General features: G+C 37.7%; 1 protein-coding gene across 1 annotated transcript in view; it reads left to right on the plus strand.

Moving 5' to 3' along the window:
* The first annotated feature begins 4,433 nt into the window (after positions 1-4,433).
* LOC139721117 (GTP cyclohydrolase 1-like) overlaps positions 4,434-21,547 on the plus strand; it is a 57,423-nt gene continuing 40,309 nt past the window's right edge. The window contains exon 1 of the mRNA XM_071632450.1: positions 4,434-5,027. Within this exon, the coding sequence (XP_071488551.1) occupies positions 4,571-5,027 (457 nt within the window). The 5' untranslated portion in view covers positions 4,434-4,570. The remainder of the gene's footprint in view (positions 5,028-21,547) is intronic.

Below are 21,547 nucleotides of genomic sequence, written 5' to 3' on the forward strand. Positions count from 1 at the left end.
CAACACGTATACTGTACATGTAATGCAAAAACCTTCATTTTCGCGGACATCTAATTTAGCGCTTCACATTGAACTGCTAACTTAACAATACGCGAAAATATTGCACACTGACAGGCATTAATGCACCCACAATAGCATAGCGTCGAATTAAAAAAAAAAAAAAAATGAACATCTCACTAAAATATCTATACGCGAAATGAAGGTAGAGAGTCGATTCTGTCTGTGGTCGGTCTGTACACTGTACTTCATAAACGCGAAGCGAGAGTGCCAGCAGCCGCCGCCCCTCTTTACTTGAGGTACTACGTATTTGTTAGGTTATAGTACTCGTTTGGAATAATGAAATTCGACCCAAGAATTGACACCTCTAGGCCCTAAAGCTTCTCTGAATTTTGGAATGACAACACCATAGAAATAATTATAATCATATCTCGTTGCCACTTTATACTACGTTTTGCAACGCTTTCCACTGTTGTAATAATACTCAGAGAGTAGTACAATAGTATACAACCTTTAAATTATTTACTTAATCATTTATTAATATATTTATTCTGTGTTCTTTATACAGGGTAGACTCTTCCACTTGCTTCAGTAGACCTACATAAAACACCTTTACAAGAGACAGTTTACAATCTAAAACAAATTTAGAACACAGTAGGCCTATAGGTTCCCACTGTCAGAGGGGCATGATACCACATATCGGGACCGAGTCATTGATTCCATTACCACCCCCCCCCCCACTCCCCGTGAGTCGTAGGCCTATACTTCCAGTCCTCTCTTATAAGTTTTATACGAAAATAGAATAGAGAAGTCTATACAAACAGGCATGTGGTTATTAACTTCATCTGTTTTCTATAGCTCCAGATAATGTGTAGGCCCTACCAAGAGACAAGGACCTTTTGCATCAACGGTGCTAAAATTAACGCAAGTAGGCTGCATGGGGAACGCGTTCAGTCATGTTCAAGATTAGTGGAAGTTTATATATATATATATATATATATATATATATATATATATATATATATATATATATATATATCAAGAATTTGGCGAATTTAAGAAATCTGTGGAATATGTATTTTCTCTCACACACAATGTATACCAATTGCTTTATACATGTACATTTGCAACTTTAGATTAGATGCTTTATACAGTCTCCCATCAACCTGTAAGCGAACTCTCACGAGATACCCGGCTGAATTTCCAAAATTTTTAACAGAGAATAAGTACATGATAAACGGATTGTCGTATAGGCCCTTTGTTTATCTATTTGTGTTGTTCGTTTGTTTGTCTTTGCCTTTACTTAGGCTAGACCATTTTGGTATGGAATTAAAATGCAGCTGAACAAGGTCTATATCAAGTGTCAGCTTGATTATGAACATCGCTTGTCGGGTACAACGGTATTGCTGCAACAACAAAGTCTAACTCATATGCAAATCGAATAGATCCCCCAGTGATTGTAATGATGAGAGTTAAGGTAGGAATGCGATATTTAAAATTGTTTCATTATCTGAGATGACTGGAGATCCCATATCCATCTGAAATACAAAGTACACTAGTAGGCCAGGGAGCTATTGGTGCCTACATCCATATTACACAGACATAATGCACTGCATGGTCTTTCATGGTGTCCAACTGGATGTGATACATATTGCTCAACGGGCGATTCGTTTCAGTTCATTTCATTTTCATTTCTCAAAATTAATGGTCTACATCAAAATAACAAATACTCTATACCACAATAAAACAACCTAACACACACACACACACACACACACACACACACACACACACACACATATATATATAATTTCGGTCTGAAGTTACATATATTTTCGGTCTGAGGCTGACCGAAAATTTTGTAATAAAAACTTTTGTAATTGTTGGATCCATGGCGTACTTGAGACTCTTTCTTCTAATATATATATATATATATATATATATATATATATATGTACTTATTTATTTATGTACATGTGTATGCTAAGATAAATATTATGTAGATATGTAACAGTGGTGAATGGGGGGGGGGGGGGGAGGGGAGGGGGCACCGGGCGCGTGCCCTCCTTTTTTTTTGTAATAAAAGAGATAAAAAGAAATAAAATGAAAGAAGGCGCGTACTGTCAGCCGATGAAATCCGGAAGTGGCACTATAGAAACGAAAAAAATGCAACGGGAACCACTTGTGTTTATGTTTTGTTTTGCTTTGTTTTTATGCTTGCTTGTCAGCTCTTTCTACAGTTGTATCTTCTGCTAAAGATATGATCATTTCTACATCCCCCTTAACATTTAACGTTCTCCCGTCCAATTTAAGTTTGTCAGAAAAATTTGCTCTCAGCCAGTCAGCCATGCAAGGAATTCGTAGCTTACAACAGTGCAAAATATTTGATAAAACGCTTCCCATGAAATGCCCCTCATACAGAATCGCCAATTTGTTATAAACGGGTTCGCGCAAGTGGGAAATAAGGATGCTTGGCAGCGCCGAGTGTCTGCATTTCGACTGTGCGTAATTATCTCTGATTGTGCACTGGACTGCGCAAGCTATAACTCGTCTTTCAATCCACGAGTGGATGCAGACTCAACTTTCCGATCAATCTAAACTAAGGAAGTTCAGGTTCAGGTTCAATGACATGTATTTACAGCAAATATAGCCCATAGGCCTATAACTTATGAGTAGTGCCTACAAGTAACATGCGATCAATTTGAAAATACTGGGGGCACATCTCTAAAAGTAAAAGAAAGCAAACTAAACTATAAAAGAAATTAAAAACTTGACCAAAAAAACCCCCAAACTTATCAATGATAGAAGGAACTGCACCATGTCACATGCCATACACTTTTGACTAATCAGTGATAAGAACTATTAATTATGAGGTATATGATATACAAATAATATACCTTGCCTTCAGAGTTTTTGGTTAAAACTATGGGCAGAGGCATCGAGGCCTATAATTCTAACAAGAAACTCGAAATGAGGCAAAGACTATTTGTTTAATATTTTGGTCAAAAATTTTTTTTTTAAAAATGGGAAAATGGGAAAAAAAATTAAATGCGAGGCGATAGTCCTGCCGGGTGGGTGCGCTGTTGTGAAGGGACCCTACAATGACCCTAAGAAGCAACGCACGATGTCAGAACCGCTTTGTTTGGCTAAAAAACAAACAAACAAACAAATGTTACATTTCACAGAACGAAGTGATGTGAAATGTCAGAATTCCTTTATGACGTCACAATTGTATTGTTAAAATTGATACATGTCACGGAGTGACGGTATAGGCAGTGCGCGATGTCAGAATTGCTTTGTGATGTCACAATTGTGTTGTTAAAAATGTTACATTTTACAGAGTGACAACGTACAAAGTTGCACACAATTTCAGAATTGCTTTTTGACATCATTTTGCAAATAGTATTTCATGGAGTGTCAAACATGCCAACAGTCTGACAAAGCTGGAAATTCCTATAATCACGTGAAGCTTTTTTTCTGCCAGTGCGCAGCAGCTTTGTACACCGGTCATTCCGTGAAGTTTTTTTTTTTTTTTTTCAACAAACAATTGTGACATCACAAAGCAATTCTGACATTGCGCACTGCGCCGTACTGTCATTCTGCGTAATGTAACGATTTCGAACTGAACAATTGTGACGCCACAAAGGAAATGTGACATTGCGCACTGCTCTTACCGTCACTTTATGAAATGTATCAATCAATAATCATTTCTAACAAAATAATTGTGACGTCTAAAAAGCAATTCTGGCATCGCGCATTGTTTCGCACCGTCGCTCTTGTAAAATGTATTTTGTTTATTTTTTGACAAACATCACAAAGCAGTTCGATCTGACATCGTGTGATGCGACATGCTTCTATAGTCAATGTAGGATATATCCCTTCACAACATCGCATCCACCATACTTCTCGCTTTGCGTTTCCCCCATTTCCCATAAAACAAATATAATTTGCCTAATTTCGAATTTCTTGTAAAAACTATTGAAAGCCTCGGTGCCTCCAAAAGAACTATTCACTTCGGGCTGCGCCTCTCCCAGTGAATAGCTCTTTTGGAGTCACCTCTGCCCATAGTTTTAACAAGAAACTCTCAAGGCAATATATATTTGTACTGTATTTGTATAATATTCGGAAGTGAGTTGATATGAGTGTAGGGATATATAATTAATCCTTTAGTGAGAGAGAGAGAGAGGGATACAGAAGGAGAGAGAGCAGATACTGTGCAGAATTAGAATTTGACAGAACATCATGCGTCATGCGCAGCGACCTTGTTTTGCCCTTGATCGCCCCTCCCCCAGCGAGCCCCGCATTCGAGCCGTAAATTACGCGTAGATCCCACACGCGCGAAGTATGTTTACGATTGCCTTCGAATAACCACTGAGCACGCAAGAAGAGACAGCGAGAACGGCGTGAGTACAGCACAGGCTTTACCTTCTTTTATATGCCATGCCAGTCACCGAAGTACATTCCTCTCAGCAATCAGGTTTAAAAGTCCATGGTCAGAAAATCTGGATCTATAGTTTTTAGAGTAAATGCCCTTCATTCTGCCGCCACTTAGTGCGCTACACTCGCTGCAAAGATGTCGTCTTCCAATCAAACCACAACGTCCAGTGCAGCCCGTATGAATGAAGATACCAGCGGCGGCAGTAGCGGCGTAGCGCTACCGAACGGACTGCCTCCAGACGAGGCGGCCGATCTCCAGCTGCTTGCGAGCACTCGGAACTTGTCCATCAAAGACAGTGGTGCCGTGCATTTACCAAAAGGGAAGCCGTCAGCTATGAACGGGACGATTGAAGAGAAAAAGGACGATGCAAGTCGAAAAGATGGACGCGAAATGTCAAAATATTCCCAACAACCACTTGCCAGTTTGTATCGCCAGGATTCCGACCTACAGCTACCGGCCCTGGAGCGCGCGTACAATTCGATCATACGCGGCGTCGGAGAAGATCCGGCGAGACAAGGTCTGATGAAGACGCCGCAGAGAGCAGCTAAAGCCATGATGTATTTCACAAAGGGATATGAAGAGAAAATTGAAGGTAGGGCCCTATTCATTCTATGCATTTTCACTTTTCCATTTATTTCTTCGGCTTGAAAATTCTTTTCATATTTATTTGAATGACATGTAAAGTTCATGCAAAACAAATAGGCCAATTTGTAATTCCTGCTTGGCGCACATGAGCAAAACAAAAAGTCATTTTTGTGATATTATTAGGCATGTTGATTATAAATTTACTGAGATAAGCATCTGTGATATAATGATAATTCATCTGGATCTGGATGTGTACAGTGCAGGACTGTTGTGGTATAGTGCACCGGAGAGAGAGAGGGCTGATGAAGATTACTGGTACCAACTACTGAAGAAATTGGTCCCCGACCGCAGCCTTGAAGATTGCTTACTGTTCGGGAAGTTGGTATGGTGTCTGGAAGATGATTTCAGTCCACCGTTGTCTTAACAAAAAAAGAGTTCTTATAATGATCTGTATTTGAACTTTCAACAACAAAACACTTACTATGATTTGTGACTTGCCTTTCTACTAGGTTGTCTGCATGCCTCAAACCCAGTAAATTTCTTTGCTTTGATTTGTCTTTTTGGTCGTATATAGGTCTTATGTAGTCCTTATATTAAAAGATGCTTGTCAGCTCATCTACTCTACTCTAGTACTCAGCTGATCTGAGCAGCAACAAAAATGTCCATTACACAGCATAGGTTTTAGTTACCAGATATTTGGTAATCATATGATTTACAAAAAAAATGTGAATGCACTCAATGCAAAACAATATACAGTATAGATGTTATATGTTATCCCATTCATATAGATGGGTTATGTTCTGTGGAGACTGCATCCGTCTCTGGAGGAGAGCGATAACGTCAAAAAAAAAATAAAAGACTCCTCCGGACAGACAGATCTTTTTGTCTAGGAAAACAAGTGATGTGTGTAAACTGATTGAAAGAAAGGTCATTTGGGAAATGAACACATGAGCTTGAAATAAAAGGAATGAGGCTACCACTACTGTAAATGCTAAGTGCTGCATATGATAGATTTACACATGTACAAATTAAACAATCTTACTGCTAAAATTTTGCATTAGGTATTGCAATTTCCCAGAGAAGTTTAACACATTTGTTTCTGTCCTTCCAGTTTTTCTACTCCTACAATGTACGTGTAACTACTGGAGTATATAGGACCTACACCTAAATTGTGATAGTTAAAGGACAAGTTCACCTTCATAAACATAAGGATTGAGCGATTGTAGCAATATTAGTAGAACACATCATTGAAAGTTTGAGGAAAATCGGACAGTCCGTTCAAAAGTTATGAATTTTTGAAGTTTTTGTGCAGTAACCGCTGGATGAGAAGACTACTGCAGTGTATGAATAACTCAGATGTCACATGCGTACAACAATATAAGGAAAATATAAAGAGAATTTCACAAAATTTCATCTTTTGAAAAAAAGTACACATTCCCTTGACTCGTTACCGACATATGTTATGGGTAATATTATTCCCCCTGCCTTTAGAAAGAGACAAGTCAAGTGGTCTTTTATTATGCGAAAAAAGTGAAAATATGTTGAATTTTCTTTACATTTTCTTTATACTGTTGTACGCATATGACTCACAAGCTGCAGTAGTCTCCTCATCCAGCGGTTCCAACACAAAAATTTTAAAAATTCATAACTTTTGCATCGATTGTCCAATTTTCCTCAAACTTTCACTGATGTGTTCTACTTATATTGCTGCATTTTCTCAATCCTTATGTTTATGAAGGTGAACCTGTCCTTTAAAGATCACTTGCTCCAATGTTTTACAGGGTCAGCATATCTATTCCGCTAACAAGTAGAAAATAAAAGAGACAAAAAAATTATAAAAGAAAAATAATCAAACCTAAAAAGTAAAAGCGGGTCAAATAGGGCCAAGCTAGTCAGAAGAGAAATAAAAAGAGTTTTTGAGTATTGATGCATGATCAAGCCAGCTTGAGTCTAAATGAACATATTTGATAATCTTCCTAATCACTTGATCATTGTGAAGAAGTTTGCTCCCATGAGTAAGCTGAAGCAGAAAATGGTGATGCATATACACCTTGGAAGAATGTATGACGTTTTTTCTTTTCAAACATGAACAAAAGAAAAGAAAAATATATTTTGAATTACAGATACAGAGTGGTTTAGTAAATTATACAGTATGGCAAATATAATCTATAATTCTTAATAGAGATGACATGACATCAAACATTGCCAAATTTCATTACATCTGGGAATATAAAATTATTGTAAGTTGCTGAATATTCCCAAGGTACTTATTCACAGTATGTTGGTGGCAGAAAAAAAAAGTGAAGATACAGCTGTAATTGATAGTGATGTATCAGATTCATGTACACACAGCTAGGGTGTACATTGTATATGTTTGAGTGTGTCCTGTGGATATACATATGGGACGAGGAGAAGGTAACACCTGTAGGTTTTTATGTCTGGTAGCAGAATTATGTCCTCTGCCAAAGCATAGGTTTGCAGTTTCAAAAAATGAATAAATACAATGTAAATAAAAATCCCCCCCCCCCAAAAAAAAAAAAAAAAAAAAAAAACCAACAACATAGAACAGTACTCTGACCCCCAAAACAACAACTTTATGTTTGTGTGCATGTGTGTATAAAAAATGTACAATTATATTTATGTGTTTGTATGTGCATGTGAATGGGCATAACAATTTTGATTGTGCCTGGTAACCACAGAATTATTAGAATTTGAAATACTCAGAGTAGTAAAAAAAACCCCAAAGTGGTACAAGATATTACCGCACTACCTACAAATATTGGAGGTAAATTAGTAATAGTATGTATTCTAACCGCTACCTTCAGTGTGTGTCTGAGTGTGTCCTAACCTACATCTCAAGCTTGCATAATAGAGTACTTTCATGGGTATAAAAGATGCAAGTAATGCTAAGGAAAGATTTATTCTGTTGAGAGCCTCTGGGGTACAGAGACCAACTTGCTGAATATAAAGTACATTAATCAGTAGGCTCATTCACACACACAGGAAAAGTGTGATTCGAATCACAAAATTGAAATCACACTTTTTAGCTCTGTGGTTCACACATACGCAGGCGAGTTAAAAATCACGATGTAAATCGCCCAGGTTTATTAAGAAAAATCACGACTCAAATTGCACTGGTTGAAGCCAGGCAAAAATTTGCATCATCGATGGGTCTGCGAGTTTGACCTGACTTTGATCCAGCTGTCCCATACACTTTGCATTGCAATGCAAGTAATTATTATATTGTTCAGAGAAAAACATTCAATATCATAAATGTTGCATTATGGGATACACCTTGCATTATGGGTAAAAAATTAGGGATTCACACAGCATTCACATTTTGCAATGCAAGTGATGGATATTATTATTATTCAGATGTTAGATTTGCATTATAGGATACTACTTGCAATATGGGATATAAAAAAATGAGGGATTTGCACAGCATTCACATTTTGCAATGCAAATTATTATTATATCAATATTCAGAAAAAATACATGACTATATCAGAAATTTTACCCTCGTAGTGGTGTTCAGATCATGATTCGAATCTCACTACTGGTGGTGACTACACTGTACTACAATTGTATGTCCACACACTTAAAAATGTTTTTTTTTTGCATCGCAATTCAAATCATTATGATCTAAATAATCATGCCTTTATGTGGATGGTTGAATGGGCCTATTATATGACTGAACAAAGAGTGTAACCAGAGATGCATTAAAGTTATGTGTGCATGTGTGTTTGTCTGTGTTATGTAGAAAGATTCCACAAAGATCACAAAGTTCAAAACTTCAGTAGTTCACATGTTGTTTTCCATTTTCTGTCATACAGTGTGGTTTTGAAAGCAAAGTATGTAAAACATGTTATGCATGAATGCAATTGTACTTGAAAGTGCAATTACTTTTGAAATGGCCAAGATATCAAAGTGATCATAAAAGGTGGAACCCACCTTTTATTAGGATCACTTTGTTTTACTTTGTTTTTGGATATCTCAGTCACATCAAAACCGATTTTCATCAAATAAAATATGAATTCCTTATAGACTTGTTAGCTCTTTAACATCTTATTAAGTGGTTTCTAAGTATCTAGCAAAACAAAAAACTAAACAAAACAAAACAAGCTGAATCCTCATCTCACCCAATATTACCATTCCTTTAAATAGTATTTTTTGACCACTAAAAGATAGTTTGAGCTGAAATTATACAGGTTGCAGTTCAGAGAACAAGATCATCTCAGATTGGAATCTGATGGAATCAAGGAAGGGATGCACTGAATAGAAAAAAGCCACAGTGTAGCTTTAAAGGGGATGGCTAGTAACTGATCAGTGGGAATCAGTGGGAATGCTGGGGAATTATTGTTCCAATCCTTGTGGGATTCATTTAAGAGTACATTATATATCTATTTTGTGTAAAAATTATTTCCTTCAGAATGGTCTCATATTCAAGTAATGTGCAGTCCAATGTTTCCAGGTTAGCATGCCTGTACAGTGACGGGGCGATTGTTAACAGCCCGTTAACAATCGCCCCGTCACTGTACAGGCATGCTATTGACCTGGAAACATTAAACTGCACATTACTTGCATATGAGACCATTCTGAAGGAAATAATTTTCACACAAAATATAATGTACTCTTAAATGAATCCCACAAGGATTGGAACAATCATCCCCAAGCATTCCCACTGATTCTCACTGATCAGTTACTAGCCATCCTCTTGAAGGCCCCGTCACACTACAGCGAATGCCCAACGAATGCAAAGCGAATGCCCAATGAATTCGAAAATGTAAAGACAGTTTGCATCCGTTGCTAATACTAGAATACTTCGTAAAATATTTGTTGTTCTTTGTATTCATTAGCTATTCGTAGGGATTCGCAGAGATACGCTGGAGATTTTGGACATGTTTAAAAGAAAAATCGGCTGCAGCGTGTCTCTGCGAATCCCTACGAATAGCTAATGAATACAAAGAACGCCAAGCATGTTACGAACTATTCTAGTATTACCAACGGATGTGAACATATCTTCAAATTTTCAAATTTGTTGGACATTCGTTGGGCATTCGTTGGGCATTCGCTGTAGTGTGACGGGGCCTTTAACTTGAGACCACAAACCAAAGATGAAGAAGCGAACAGCTCAGGAGATACCCCTCGTGATGAGGCGGTGAGATCCTTTTGTGGGCGCCCAGTCAGCCGTCAAAGGGGTTGATGCAGAATTAATGAACCCTTGCCACTTGTTTAGGTGCTCCAGTAGGCTGGTAAAGTGCCTGCATCTTGCCTCCCATGAGGAGTAATTACAGCCTGCCGGGCAGGGGTGATGATTCTGCGGCAAGCTGTTGCTGGGGGGCTTTTTATTAATGATCGCTTATTCAAGCGCTGCGTGTCCCAATTAATTCAAATTCGTCCGAGATGTTGCCTGGATTGCGTAAGATCATAGAGCTGGTGCGGCAGCTTGCAGTACTCTTGGATGGAAACAGTACAGGTTTCCAGCATGGCAGAGGGTCTCCTACAGACGTAAATGATGACTCATTTTGTATTTTTACATTAGAGAAAGGGCGATGATTGATTTGGTCCCTTCAGGATTTTTTTTTTCTTCAGAACAGTGTTAACATATTAGTTGCATTCTTATAGAAACTAATTATTGATGTTAGATAATCATTGATGGAAAATCTTGCCCCCTAAACTATGATGCATATATCCACACAACACCTAATCATAAAGGGGATGGCTAGTAACTGATCAGCGGGAATCAGTGGGAATGCTGGGGATGATTGTTCCAATCCTTGTGGGATTCATTTAAGAGTACATTATATATATCTATTATTGTGTGAAAGTTATTTGCTTCAGAATGGTCTTATATTCAAGAATAATGTGCAGTTTAATGTTTCCAGGTCAATAGCATGCCTGTACAGTGACGGGGCGATCGTTAGCGGCCTGTTAACGATCGCCCCGTCACTGTACACTCACAGTACAGTGTTTTCAAATTTGTGAATAGCACTCGACTTGTGAAATTTGTGAAAGTAAAAACCTTGTGAAATATTTGGCGTATACAGTACAATGTATGTGTACACACACGTTGGAGGTTGACTCGGAAGGAAGGGGAAATGAGGTTGACTGAGAGGTCACACTAACTTTCAAGTTCGTTAATTATCGTGTCCACGCGATGCTGAGTTATGATTGGGTAACCGTTCGTTGCTCATGGATAAAGCGTAAACCCAGAAAAATCTTGTAGGTTCTATTATCATCAGGTAATCTTTAAGATAGCTACGTGTAACTTCGAAGTGTGTCTACATGATGCTAAACTACAAGCTTATTATCAATGAGATCAAAGTTTAAAACTTCAAGCTAAACTAAGTTTAGGAAGGTTGTGTGAATGTAACTGTTCTCTTCAGAATTAGAATCATATGGCACCTGTTGGAAAAAACAAATTTATCAAAGTGCACTTACAGATAGACCACTTGAAAGAAGAGTTATATCATGTGTCATGAGTGTACTTGAGGCTCAGACAATAAAAGCACTTTCACTCTTCCTTGAAATAACAGAAATGATCATGTTTATCAAGCTGTAATAGTGTTGATAATAATCATGGTGATGATTTAGTAGTTTTGGTATTACTATTATTGTAAGTATCACTATAATCATTATTCAGTTATAACAATGCAGCAATAATGAAAAGGATTATGATGATAAAGATAATGATAATAATGATTCTGTTGCTGTTGTCTAGAGATATTTGATGCTTTCAAGTCATTTAATGTGTCATATTCTCAATTGCCAATTTGTTTTGCAAATCAAAGTAATATCTGTCTTGTTTGGAGCTCCAATTCATTCTTACTATCTGCCTGCATGAATGAATAAGTTGGACAGTTGAGTAACTGCCTACATGCAACATACTGTAAAACGAGGAATTTTCACATGCACTTTAATTTCGTGAATTTCGCGAGCGCCAAGATTCGCGAAATTAAAATGCACGCGAAAGTCCTTGTTTACACTATTATGCATTGAACGCCAGTGGCACTTCGCGAAAATTTCATGCCACGAAAAAGGCTACCGGTTCCAATTCGCGAAAAATTCATGCCGCGAATATATCATGTTTTACAGTACATTTGTAAATGAACCTTTTCTGGATTTTGGTGCAAAACTGAAAAAATATGGACCTCTCTGATACAAAATCTCATTCACTTATTACTAGTATGCTCACCTGCTTATACTTGTATATCGTTATATACTATACAGATCGAATGATATCATAAGAACATGGTGTTGAAAAGGTTAATGTGAAAACTACATGTACTTGTACTTTTACAGCTGGAAATATAGTAGGCACCATCTAGAATTGTGATCAGTAAAACCAGAAACATTCACAGTATGAAACTTTGCAAATCTCAACTGCCATTGATTCAGTGCATTGTGTAGACAAACACTTGCACATATCTTGGCTCATCACAAAATTTGCAAAAGTTTCATGCCTGCAAAAACTTCTGGTTTTACAGTAGATTGGTCACATCTATAGAGAGACGAGAGAGAGAGAGAGAGAGGGAGAGACGATAAAAAAAAAATCTGAAACTGCAGTTGTGGACGGTATTACCAATTCATGAAAGAGTGCATTTTCATTTTCAGGTAAATGAGTTTTGATTTGCAAAGATCTTTGAAACTCATTCTGTATGGACAACTGTGTGCAGGTATTTGATTTTAATAAAACCCCTAGGTTGTAGATGGCATGCTGTAACTGAGTCCCAACAGTCGGCAGCATATCCCCCGTCTGTCACAAACTTCACCAACTCTTTTTCCCTTTGGTCTGAAATGCTGTGTGGTACCCCTTTCTCTTCTCCCCATTTAGTCATTCATTTGTTAACCCATTTTTCAAGAAATTCTTGTTTCCCAACAGACTTTATATACACACACAACCCACCATGCTCTAGCATCAGTTTCATCTTCTTCTAGTTCTAAATACATGTTCATGACAGCTTTGAAAAAGAAGAAGAAAAACAAAACTTGGTAGCAGTCATCCTCAAGAGTTGGGGGATGCAACATAATCTAAAATGTATGTGTGTCACTGAGAGGGGTCCAACCAGAAGTATAGACCTCCAATAAGAGCCGCAAAAGGACAAAGCACTAAGGATTAACCAATAGATATCTTATCGAGATAGAAAAGTAGCACTCCCAAATTGCATAATGCAGGCCCTATAGGCTCCATACCAAGATCAGATTGGTTCATGGCGGCACTTTAGGAGTGACCCAGTGGAGTTCTTGTGGCAGGTGACATGGGCTCAGCTCCTCAGCCCAAAATTAACCAGAATTTTAGCCCAAAAATGCTGGATATTTTTTTTGTTTTTGTTTTTATTTTAACAAAATGGTTTATCCAGATGGAGGACACATGTGCTTTATTGCACATATGTGTACAACGTACAATTGTAGAAACCCTGAGCAGGGCTCCTGAACGGGTTGTTGTAATCTTGTTTGATGATTAGTATATGGAAGCCTCCAGCGAGATATTGATGGAGTTAGAATGAAGTTTGAGATTAGTCTGCGATTCAGATTAGCATGGTGCTTGAATACCAAGAACTGGCTTATATTGCTCTGTTTATAGTGATGTACAACAATAACAACAACAATGATGAAAACAAAAACCTGGACAAATCTGTTGGGACTTGAATGGATTCTTCCCAAACACCAAATATCTGTATTGTGCTTTGAAAAGATTACTTTTGTGATCCAGTGCCAATGTCATCCAACTTGCTTTTATCTTAATACCAACTTGACATGAATTAAGATTGTTGTACAACTCCTCTTCATGAAGCTTACATTGTATTAACTTGATTTTAAAAAAAATTAATGCAATGCAATTAGTATCCTCCCTCTAATCACTTCTCCTCATCCGCAGTCCAAATGCATTACATGTCTGTGGCACAGACTAACCAAGAGTAGACTGCAATTGTTGGGGGGGGGGGGGGGGGGGGGGTCTCCAGTTTTGTGCCAAATCACCAGCTTCGCCCCTGCATAGATCTGTCTAGCAGTCAATTAATTCCTCGTGCCGTAGATATCCAGAGCAGATCGTCTCCACATTAATTCACCGGTACATCTCTTTGTCGAAGTCCACTGGGAATATCAGCTTTTCATTATCCAAGAATTAAGCACCATTGTATAATCCATTTGCACTCTTTCACAAATTTCTGTCACTAGGGTTTCAATTTCAAATCTCGGTGCATGTTTTATAAAGAACTATTGTTACCCTACGATGCTAGGTTTTTGTTTTTGTTTTTTGTTTTTGTAAGAGTTCACCAGGGCCTTGGGGGAATAAGGCAGGAATAATTACTTGAGGTACTCAGCCTAGATGTCAAACAAGGTGGCCTTAAAAGGTCTCCTGTGGTACCCAAGCTGCCACGGCTGGTTTTTCATGCTAATGCCAGGCTAACAAGAAACATACTGCAATAGCGTGTGCTTAATTTTGACCACACGACTGGAATAGCTGTCTCTAATTATGGTAGGTTTTAAACGAATACAGTTTACACTGTTTAATTTGGACTACACATTGTATGTGAGGAACATTTTTTTTTTTTCAGTGAATGGGATGAAACATTGTTTAAATGGAACATAGTTTTTGGTCAGTTATCGGTACTTAGTATTCATTTAAAAACAGGAATTTTGTGTAAAATTAATCTTACTGTAGGAAGAAAATTAAATAAAAGTATGACAAAATGTAGTTATAGGTATCAAAATAATCAGTTCGATCATGAAAACTAATCGAATCAAGCAATATTCATCAACAGCTTCGAATGATTGATTTGTAGGGCAACGCAAACATAATCGATAGGCATGCAGAGCCTACAGCCTGTACCTTGAGCCCAACTTTGGCCCTCCACATAGACTACCACTACTTGTTCTCCAAACAAAACTGTGTAGTTGTAAACAGAGACAGTATTGTCGTACAGCTGCAAAAATTACAAGATTTTATGCTACTAAGGACTCATTCTCACAAAACTTGGATGTTTTCAAAATCAAATAAAAACCTTCATGTTTTAAAATGTGGCAAGAAACCCCCCTTTAACTTTATAAAAACTTGATGATCAATACTTTTGTAGTTTTGTGGCAAATGTGCATGCAGACACCAATGACAATGTACAGGTAACAAATTTGTGAAAGATGTAAGAATTCTTGATTGTGGATCGTACAGTTTCAGTTGAGACCTAATTTCAACTTTCTAACATATTTTGGTGAGATAATGAGAAACCTCTTATGAAATACGAAAGAGCATGTAATTCTATTAGGTACGGTATTCAAAGTTTATTAATGAAAGTTGGTTTTGAAATTGCTGAGATATCCAAAAACAAGCGATTCTAATAAAGTGTGGGACCCACACTGTACAATGTATTACAATCACTTTGTTTTACTTTGTTTTTGGATGTTTCAGTCATTCCATACCCGATTTTCATCAAATAAGCTTTGAATTCCTCTTAAAATGGTATGCTCTGTACTATATCATAAGTGTTTTCTTGGTATCTCACAAAAAGTTAAAAGCCCAATTCTCATCTCCACCAATACTGTACCATCCCTTTAATGTATTTTCATTGCATAGCAAGCTTTGCTGTTTATTTCAGTAGAGACATCATATAATGATAATACTGCCTCTTCCAGTGCTGTGAGCGTATTCCTCACCAACCTGTTTTGCTTGCAATGTGTAAGAGCATGACATTGATCCAAAGATATAATATTTGTATTAAATTCTTTTTTTTTGGGCTTTCCATAGAGTTTGTTTTCAATGCATGCCCCGTATCATTTCAAGTAATGCTTCAACAAACTGTTGTAATTTGCATGGACCATATAGGCCTATTTCACATTATTTGTAGTACTGTACACTTGTAATCGATGCGAAGATTTTTTTTGTGTGTGTGTGACAACACAGCAACTTCAAGAGCACTATGACCTGACTTGACCTTCAGAGCATCAGGGTCAAGGATACAGCCATGAAGACACTGCAAAACTCCAGGCATGTGCAACTTAGACAGTAGAGCATAGTTCCCCAAAATATTGTGCCGTCAGATAGCTCTTCTTGCAGTATTGTGACCTGTATTGCCTGTGCAGACTTTGTGGTCAATAAAAAGTGTGGTTTCAATAGTAAAGAATCACCTGACATCTTTGTTGAATGAAAGTTAAAGTGTCAGAGCTGTGATGATGTGACATCATCATGTAACCTTCAGTCTTCTCTAGAATATATGAGGGTACCATGTCCAAGACCCACACTTCATTAAAGTCTGTGAGATGTCTCAGAAATAATTTCTGGTGGTAAAACTTGAAAATTGTATAAATTTATGGAGTACAGCTGTATGTGATGTCTGTGCTCTGCTGCATGTCCAAGACCCGCACCTTGTTAAAGTCTGTTAAATGTCTCAGAAATAATTTCTGGTGGTAAAACTTGAAAATCCTTTCAGTATTATAAAAATTATGGAGTTTGGCGTGTCTGTGCTCAGAGAATTTGGTCCACCTTGATCACTGGGATGTCTCTGAGATGGATTCTGTTATTGATCAAATTTTATTGCACTCAGGGCAACATTAACCAACTTGTGTACATTCATGCCAGACTTGTATTGCACCTTTCTGGGCAGTTGAGAGGGTAAGATTGACAGCATTGACTTGACTTGACCCTGAAGGCATCAGGGTCACCCATAGAACCAGAGACTATACAAAGTTTCTGCTGTTTGTCAATCATTTAAAGGGGCATTCCAGACGATTTTCAAAATTTCACATCATGCAGCGGATAAATCAACAACTCCATGTATAGATGTGTGGAATTTATTGTGGTCCTTGAGTAGAGAAACAAATAGGCCTACTCTGAAAAACTTTAAACAAATTACACTAAACAATTTTGATGACAGACATATTAGCCTCAAGTATTTCAGAAATGTAGCAGTGTCATTCCATTACAATGCTGCTTGTTAACAAGTTCTCCCGTGTAGAATCTATGCATGCCTTCTTCTTTTGTTCTGCTTCCATGAGCCCCAACTCACGCATTCTTATGGTGAGGCTGCCATGTCATCATCCTTGTTCATCGCAATTTGTATTACATTTTAAAAACATTCTTATTCCTCATTTCAGTCCCTATAAATTCTGAAACTCTGTACTCAGTGTAAATAATTTACAGTTGTTCAGATGTGAAAGCCTGAAAATCATCTCGAGGTCTCCTTTAACTTTTCATATCTGTGCCAAGACCCTACGTGTACTATACGTAGTACCTGGAAGTGTTTAGCAGTCAGCATTTTGATTTACCTTTTCCACTGCATTGTGACCCCACATTGGCCATGGAAAATTATTCATGGTCAATAGAATAAAGGCTGGTTAAAAAAGTTAGAATCACCCGACATCTCTGTTGACTGAAAGTTTGTTGCCAGAGCTGTGATGAGCAAAAAAAAAAAAAAAAAAAAAAACCCAACGCTTTTCAATCCATTTGCCTATCAATCAAGGTAAGAAGATGCATTTTGTTCAAGTCTGTACCTCTTTAACACAGGGGCGAATCGGAATTCCGAAAGGGGGGGGGGGGGGGGGTGTCAAAAATATTTCTAGTGCCACTTCCGGGTTTCATCAGCTGACAAGCAAAAAAAAACAACAACAACAAACAAACAAACAAATAAATGCTTCAGCGCACAATTTTTCTGTTTCTCGAGCCACTTCCAGGTTTCTTTGGCTGACAAGCAAAAAAAAAAAAGGTGTGGTTTGGGGGGGGGGGGGGGGGCTTCAGCCCAATTTTCTGCTCCCACTACAATTGGCTGACAAAGATGGTATCTTCAAATATTAAAGGGGAGGCGCCCACGCCCCCTTTTAATTTTTTCTTTGTATTTCTTTTGTTTTAAAAAAAGAAATAGGAGGGTACGTGCCCGGGGCACCCCCATCTGGTTCCGCTTATGTAACAGAAATCTTCCAGTGATATGTTGAAAAACCTTTGAAGATCACAGAAGTTGGATGTCATACAGGAAATTGTCCTACCTTTACTATTGTGATGTCTCTTTGATTGAGCTTGTTGTTGTTCATTAGATTTTATTGCATTCAGGGCATCATTTATTTGTGGATATTCATGCTAGACTCATTTTGCACCTAGCTGGACAGATGGCCTGGTAAAATGGCAACATAAAAATGCCAACAGGACAATAACACATAAATTATTAAATCATAAAATTCCAGCAACCAGCATATTCTACTTGGGCTTCCAAAGCAAGTGATGATTATCATTCTTTATTATGCAAGAAAGAAGAGCTTGTTTTTTCTTTTTTTTCTTTCTCTCTCTCTTCACAATCCAAGGCATGTACATTAGTCAATCATATTTCTGTATCTAATATCATCAAATATTGAGTGCAGGAAACGAAAGATTTGATAAATGGGTGTACATTTAAAAAGACATTCTTTATCTTATTTAGGCATGGGGAAGGTTGAAGGAAGAATGTGTACAGTAGATGGCAAAAATTAAGCGGAGGAATAATAAAATAATCTCAGTGCGTCATGTATTGAGAAGTGAACATTTGCTTTTAAATAACAAATACTGAATTAGCAGTACTGGAATATGTTGTGTGTGTGGTGTTTTTTTCCCCCGCAAATTTCATGAGTTGACCAATGTTTGCAAAACATTGCCTCACATGACACAAATATGTTGTATTTCTCTCAGAGATGGAAAATTGTTAACTTTTTTTCATGAAAAAGGGTAATATAATGTATTCATTTCTAATGCTGTCAGTGTGGTTTGAAATTGTGAATTCTGACAACTTTTGAAATAACCTGTTGAAGGCTAGTCCCGAGTATATTTTGGCAGGTGACTATGGGACTTGTGTGTCAAAGCAAAGTCAGCTCATCCTCATTGGGTTAATACAAGTCTCAAGCTGTGAAATATATGTATATACAGGGCTCGACACTAACAGTGGCCCGGTGGCCCGGGGCCACCAAAAATGAAAGTCGGGCCACCAAATTTCAAAAAAGGGCAAATTTGGTGGCCCGCCTCGGGCCACCAAAATTTTTTGAAAAGTATGTCAATAAATTTGTAACTTTTTGCGCTGGAAATTAGCAGTTAAATTTGTTTAAAGGATGGATGAAAAGGACTGAATGAGTGCCTGAGAGTGAGTGTTGCATGTTTGTTGAAGTTTATTTATGAGTAGATATGTCCAACTTCTAATTCTTACTATCATAAAACTTGAATATTTGACTCATTAAAAAAAAGGACTTTTAATGTTTTTTATTGTTTTTTTCGGGACACCAAATTTTTCTCTCGGGCCACCAAAAATTTGAAATTTAGGATTTTGGTGGCCCCATCGGGCCACCAAACAAAAAAGTTAGTGTCGAGCCATGGTATATATAATAGTGTATCACATCTCTTGTTCAAGCCATTGTATGATCCCTTCCCTTTGGTTATTTTTGACTGCTAAGATTACCTCACTGACATCGGGCATTGCAAAATGTGTGTTCCACCTTTTGGATATCATAGCAACCCCCTACCAAGAATTTACAGCAGTCCTGATGAAAGGTGTGTCCCACCTTTTATTAGGATCCCTTTGTTTCGAATATCTCAGCCATATCAAAACAAATTTTCACCAAATAAATTTGAATTCCTCTTAGAATTGTATGGCATTGCTCCTTCATATTTCATAAGAGGTTTCTCATTTTCTCCCCAAAAAGTTGGAAACCTGAAGCTCCATCTCAAACCAAAACAATACCATGCTGGCAAAGGTGAACTATGTTCTTTTATCTTAATTCCTGATGAATGTTTCATCTTGAATCACATGTTTAAGTTTATATCATAGCAAGAATATGAGCTACATAGTTGTACAGGTGTGTATCTTGACAAGCCCCTACCAAGAATTTACAGATGAAAAGGTGATGAGTCTTCCACATGGCTATGCCTGAAGAACTATTCAACCACTAAATAAAAGTACATTTCCGAGAAACATACCAGGAATAGTACATTTCCAATTGCCAAAATTTATTTGCAGTTGGCAAAAGACAAGCATTCAAACAGCAAGAAGGGGGTAGGAAAAAAAAGCAATTGCACAAGAAACTCATGACGTCAATCTTCCGTTTGATCAACGTCATGCAACAGATGTTGAACGGGATTGCGTAGCATGCTCCATGAAACTTCGCCTACCCCATCTCGGGTATACGTTTGCTCATCGGCAGAAAGCGTCATCCTATCCGAGGAGAGGACATTTCAAACCAACACCCCCCCCCCCCCCCAGCAGTCGTAACTGCTGTAAATATTCGCATGACACATGCTTGTGTTTGTAAATTGGCACCGTCCCTCTGGGCAGCGCATGGATTGCCATACTGGCATTACTGCAAGGGTAATGAAAAAATGTCAGCCACCAGAAGGATGGCTTTGATTGGAAAAATGTCCGGAGGTCATCATACTCCTGTGATCTCGTACATGGAAGGTTCACACTGAACTGATACCACCACCTCACTTGTATCACGCATGGACAGTTTATTTTCCTTCCCAGGTTGTTGTTTTACATTACATCTTCTACACCTCCGACCTACCCCCCCCCCCCCCCCCCTCAAGAAAGTTGGGTGAATGTAACTTTCTGATTATGATATGTTTCAAAGATATGTTAATTTCTGAAAAGCCACATTTCTTTAAAAGTTTCACAACAACCTTGGGGCATTTCTTACTACAAAGATAGGACGAGCCAAAACTAGGTGGACTGTATTACCTCACTTTCCCCTGCCCTAAATGTTTGACACTGTATACCCACGAGTGCGAAAAAAAAGTACACATACCTCCCCCAAGCATCAATGATACTGTAAAATCCATCAAAGTTGACCCGAAAGAGAGCTTATTTTCATGTTCATTTCCTTGACATGATCTCACATGTCATGCACCAACAAAATAATCTGGGACTAACACTGAGATTGAACCTTATTTGAGGCAAAATGATCACAACCTGTCACGCCATTGTTGCATTCAACTCTTGTGTCCCTGATGGACATTTTAATTCCTTCCCCACTCTCTAAAAAAAAATCGAGTGAAAATATTCACTCTTGAAGGAGTGAATTAAAAAAAGAGTGAATTTAGAGGGAAATTGGAGTGAATTTTGAGTGAAAATGTTCATTTTCAATTGTTTTAGAGTGACCTCAGGGATCACTCCAAAATCTTCGAGTGATCCTTGAGGTCACTCCAAAATGAGTGAAAATGAACATTTTCACTCAAAATTCACTCCAATTTCACTCTAAATTCACGCTTTTTTTAAATTCACTCCTTTAAGAGTGAATATATTCACTCTATTTTTTTTTAGAGAGCAGGTTTTTGCTGTTGTTTTCTATCACACATTCCCCATTAAAAAGAAAGTTGTGAATGTAACTTTTTGATTATACGCATTAGTTATTAGATTAATCCAACTGTTGCATACTACAATGTAATTCACCTCACATGATAACAAATTTACATATCATGGTGTCATGTTTTCTAAAAACATCAGTTGGAATATTTCTCACAGATGTAGAGCTTTATCAAAGTCAAATAACCTAGCATCAAACATCCTCTGTTATAACTGTATCCATGAA

The sequence above is a fragment of the Diadema antillarum genome, unplaced genomic scaffold (assembly GCF_040938485.1).
Source record: "Diadema antillarum isolate AM-2024a unplaced genomic scaffold, OU_Dant_1.0 scf00000013, whole genome shotgun sequence".
In the NCBI taxonomy this organism is placed as follows: Eukaryota; Metazoa; Echinodermata; class Echinoidea; order Diadematoida; family Diadematidae; genus Diadema; species Diadema antillarum.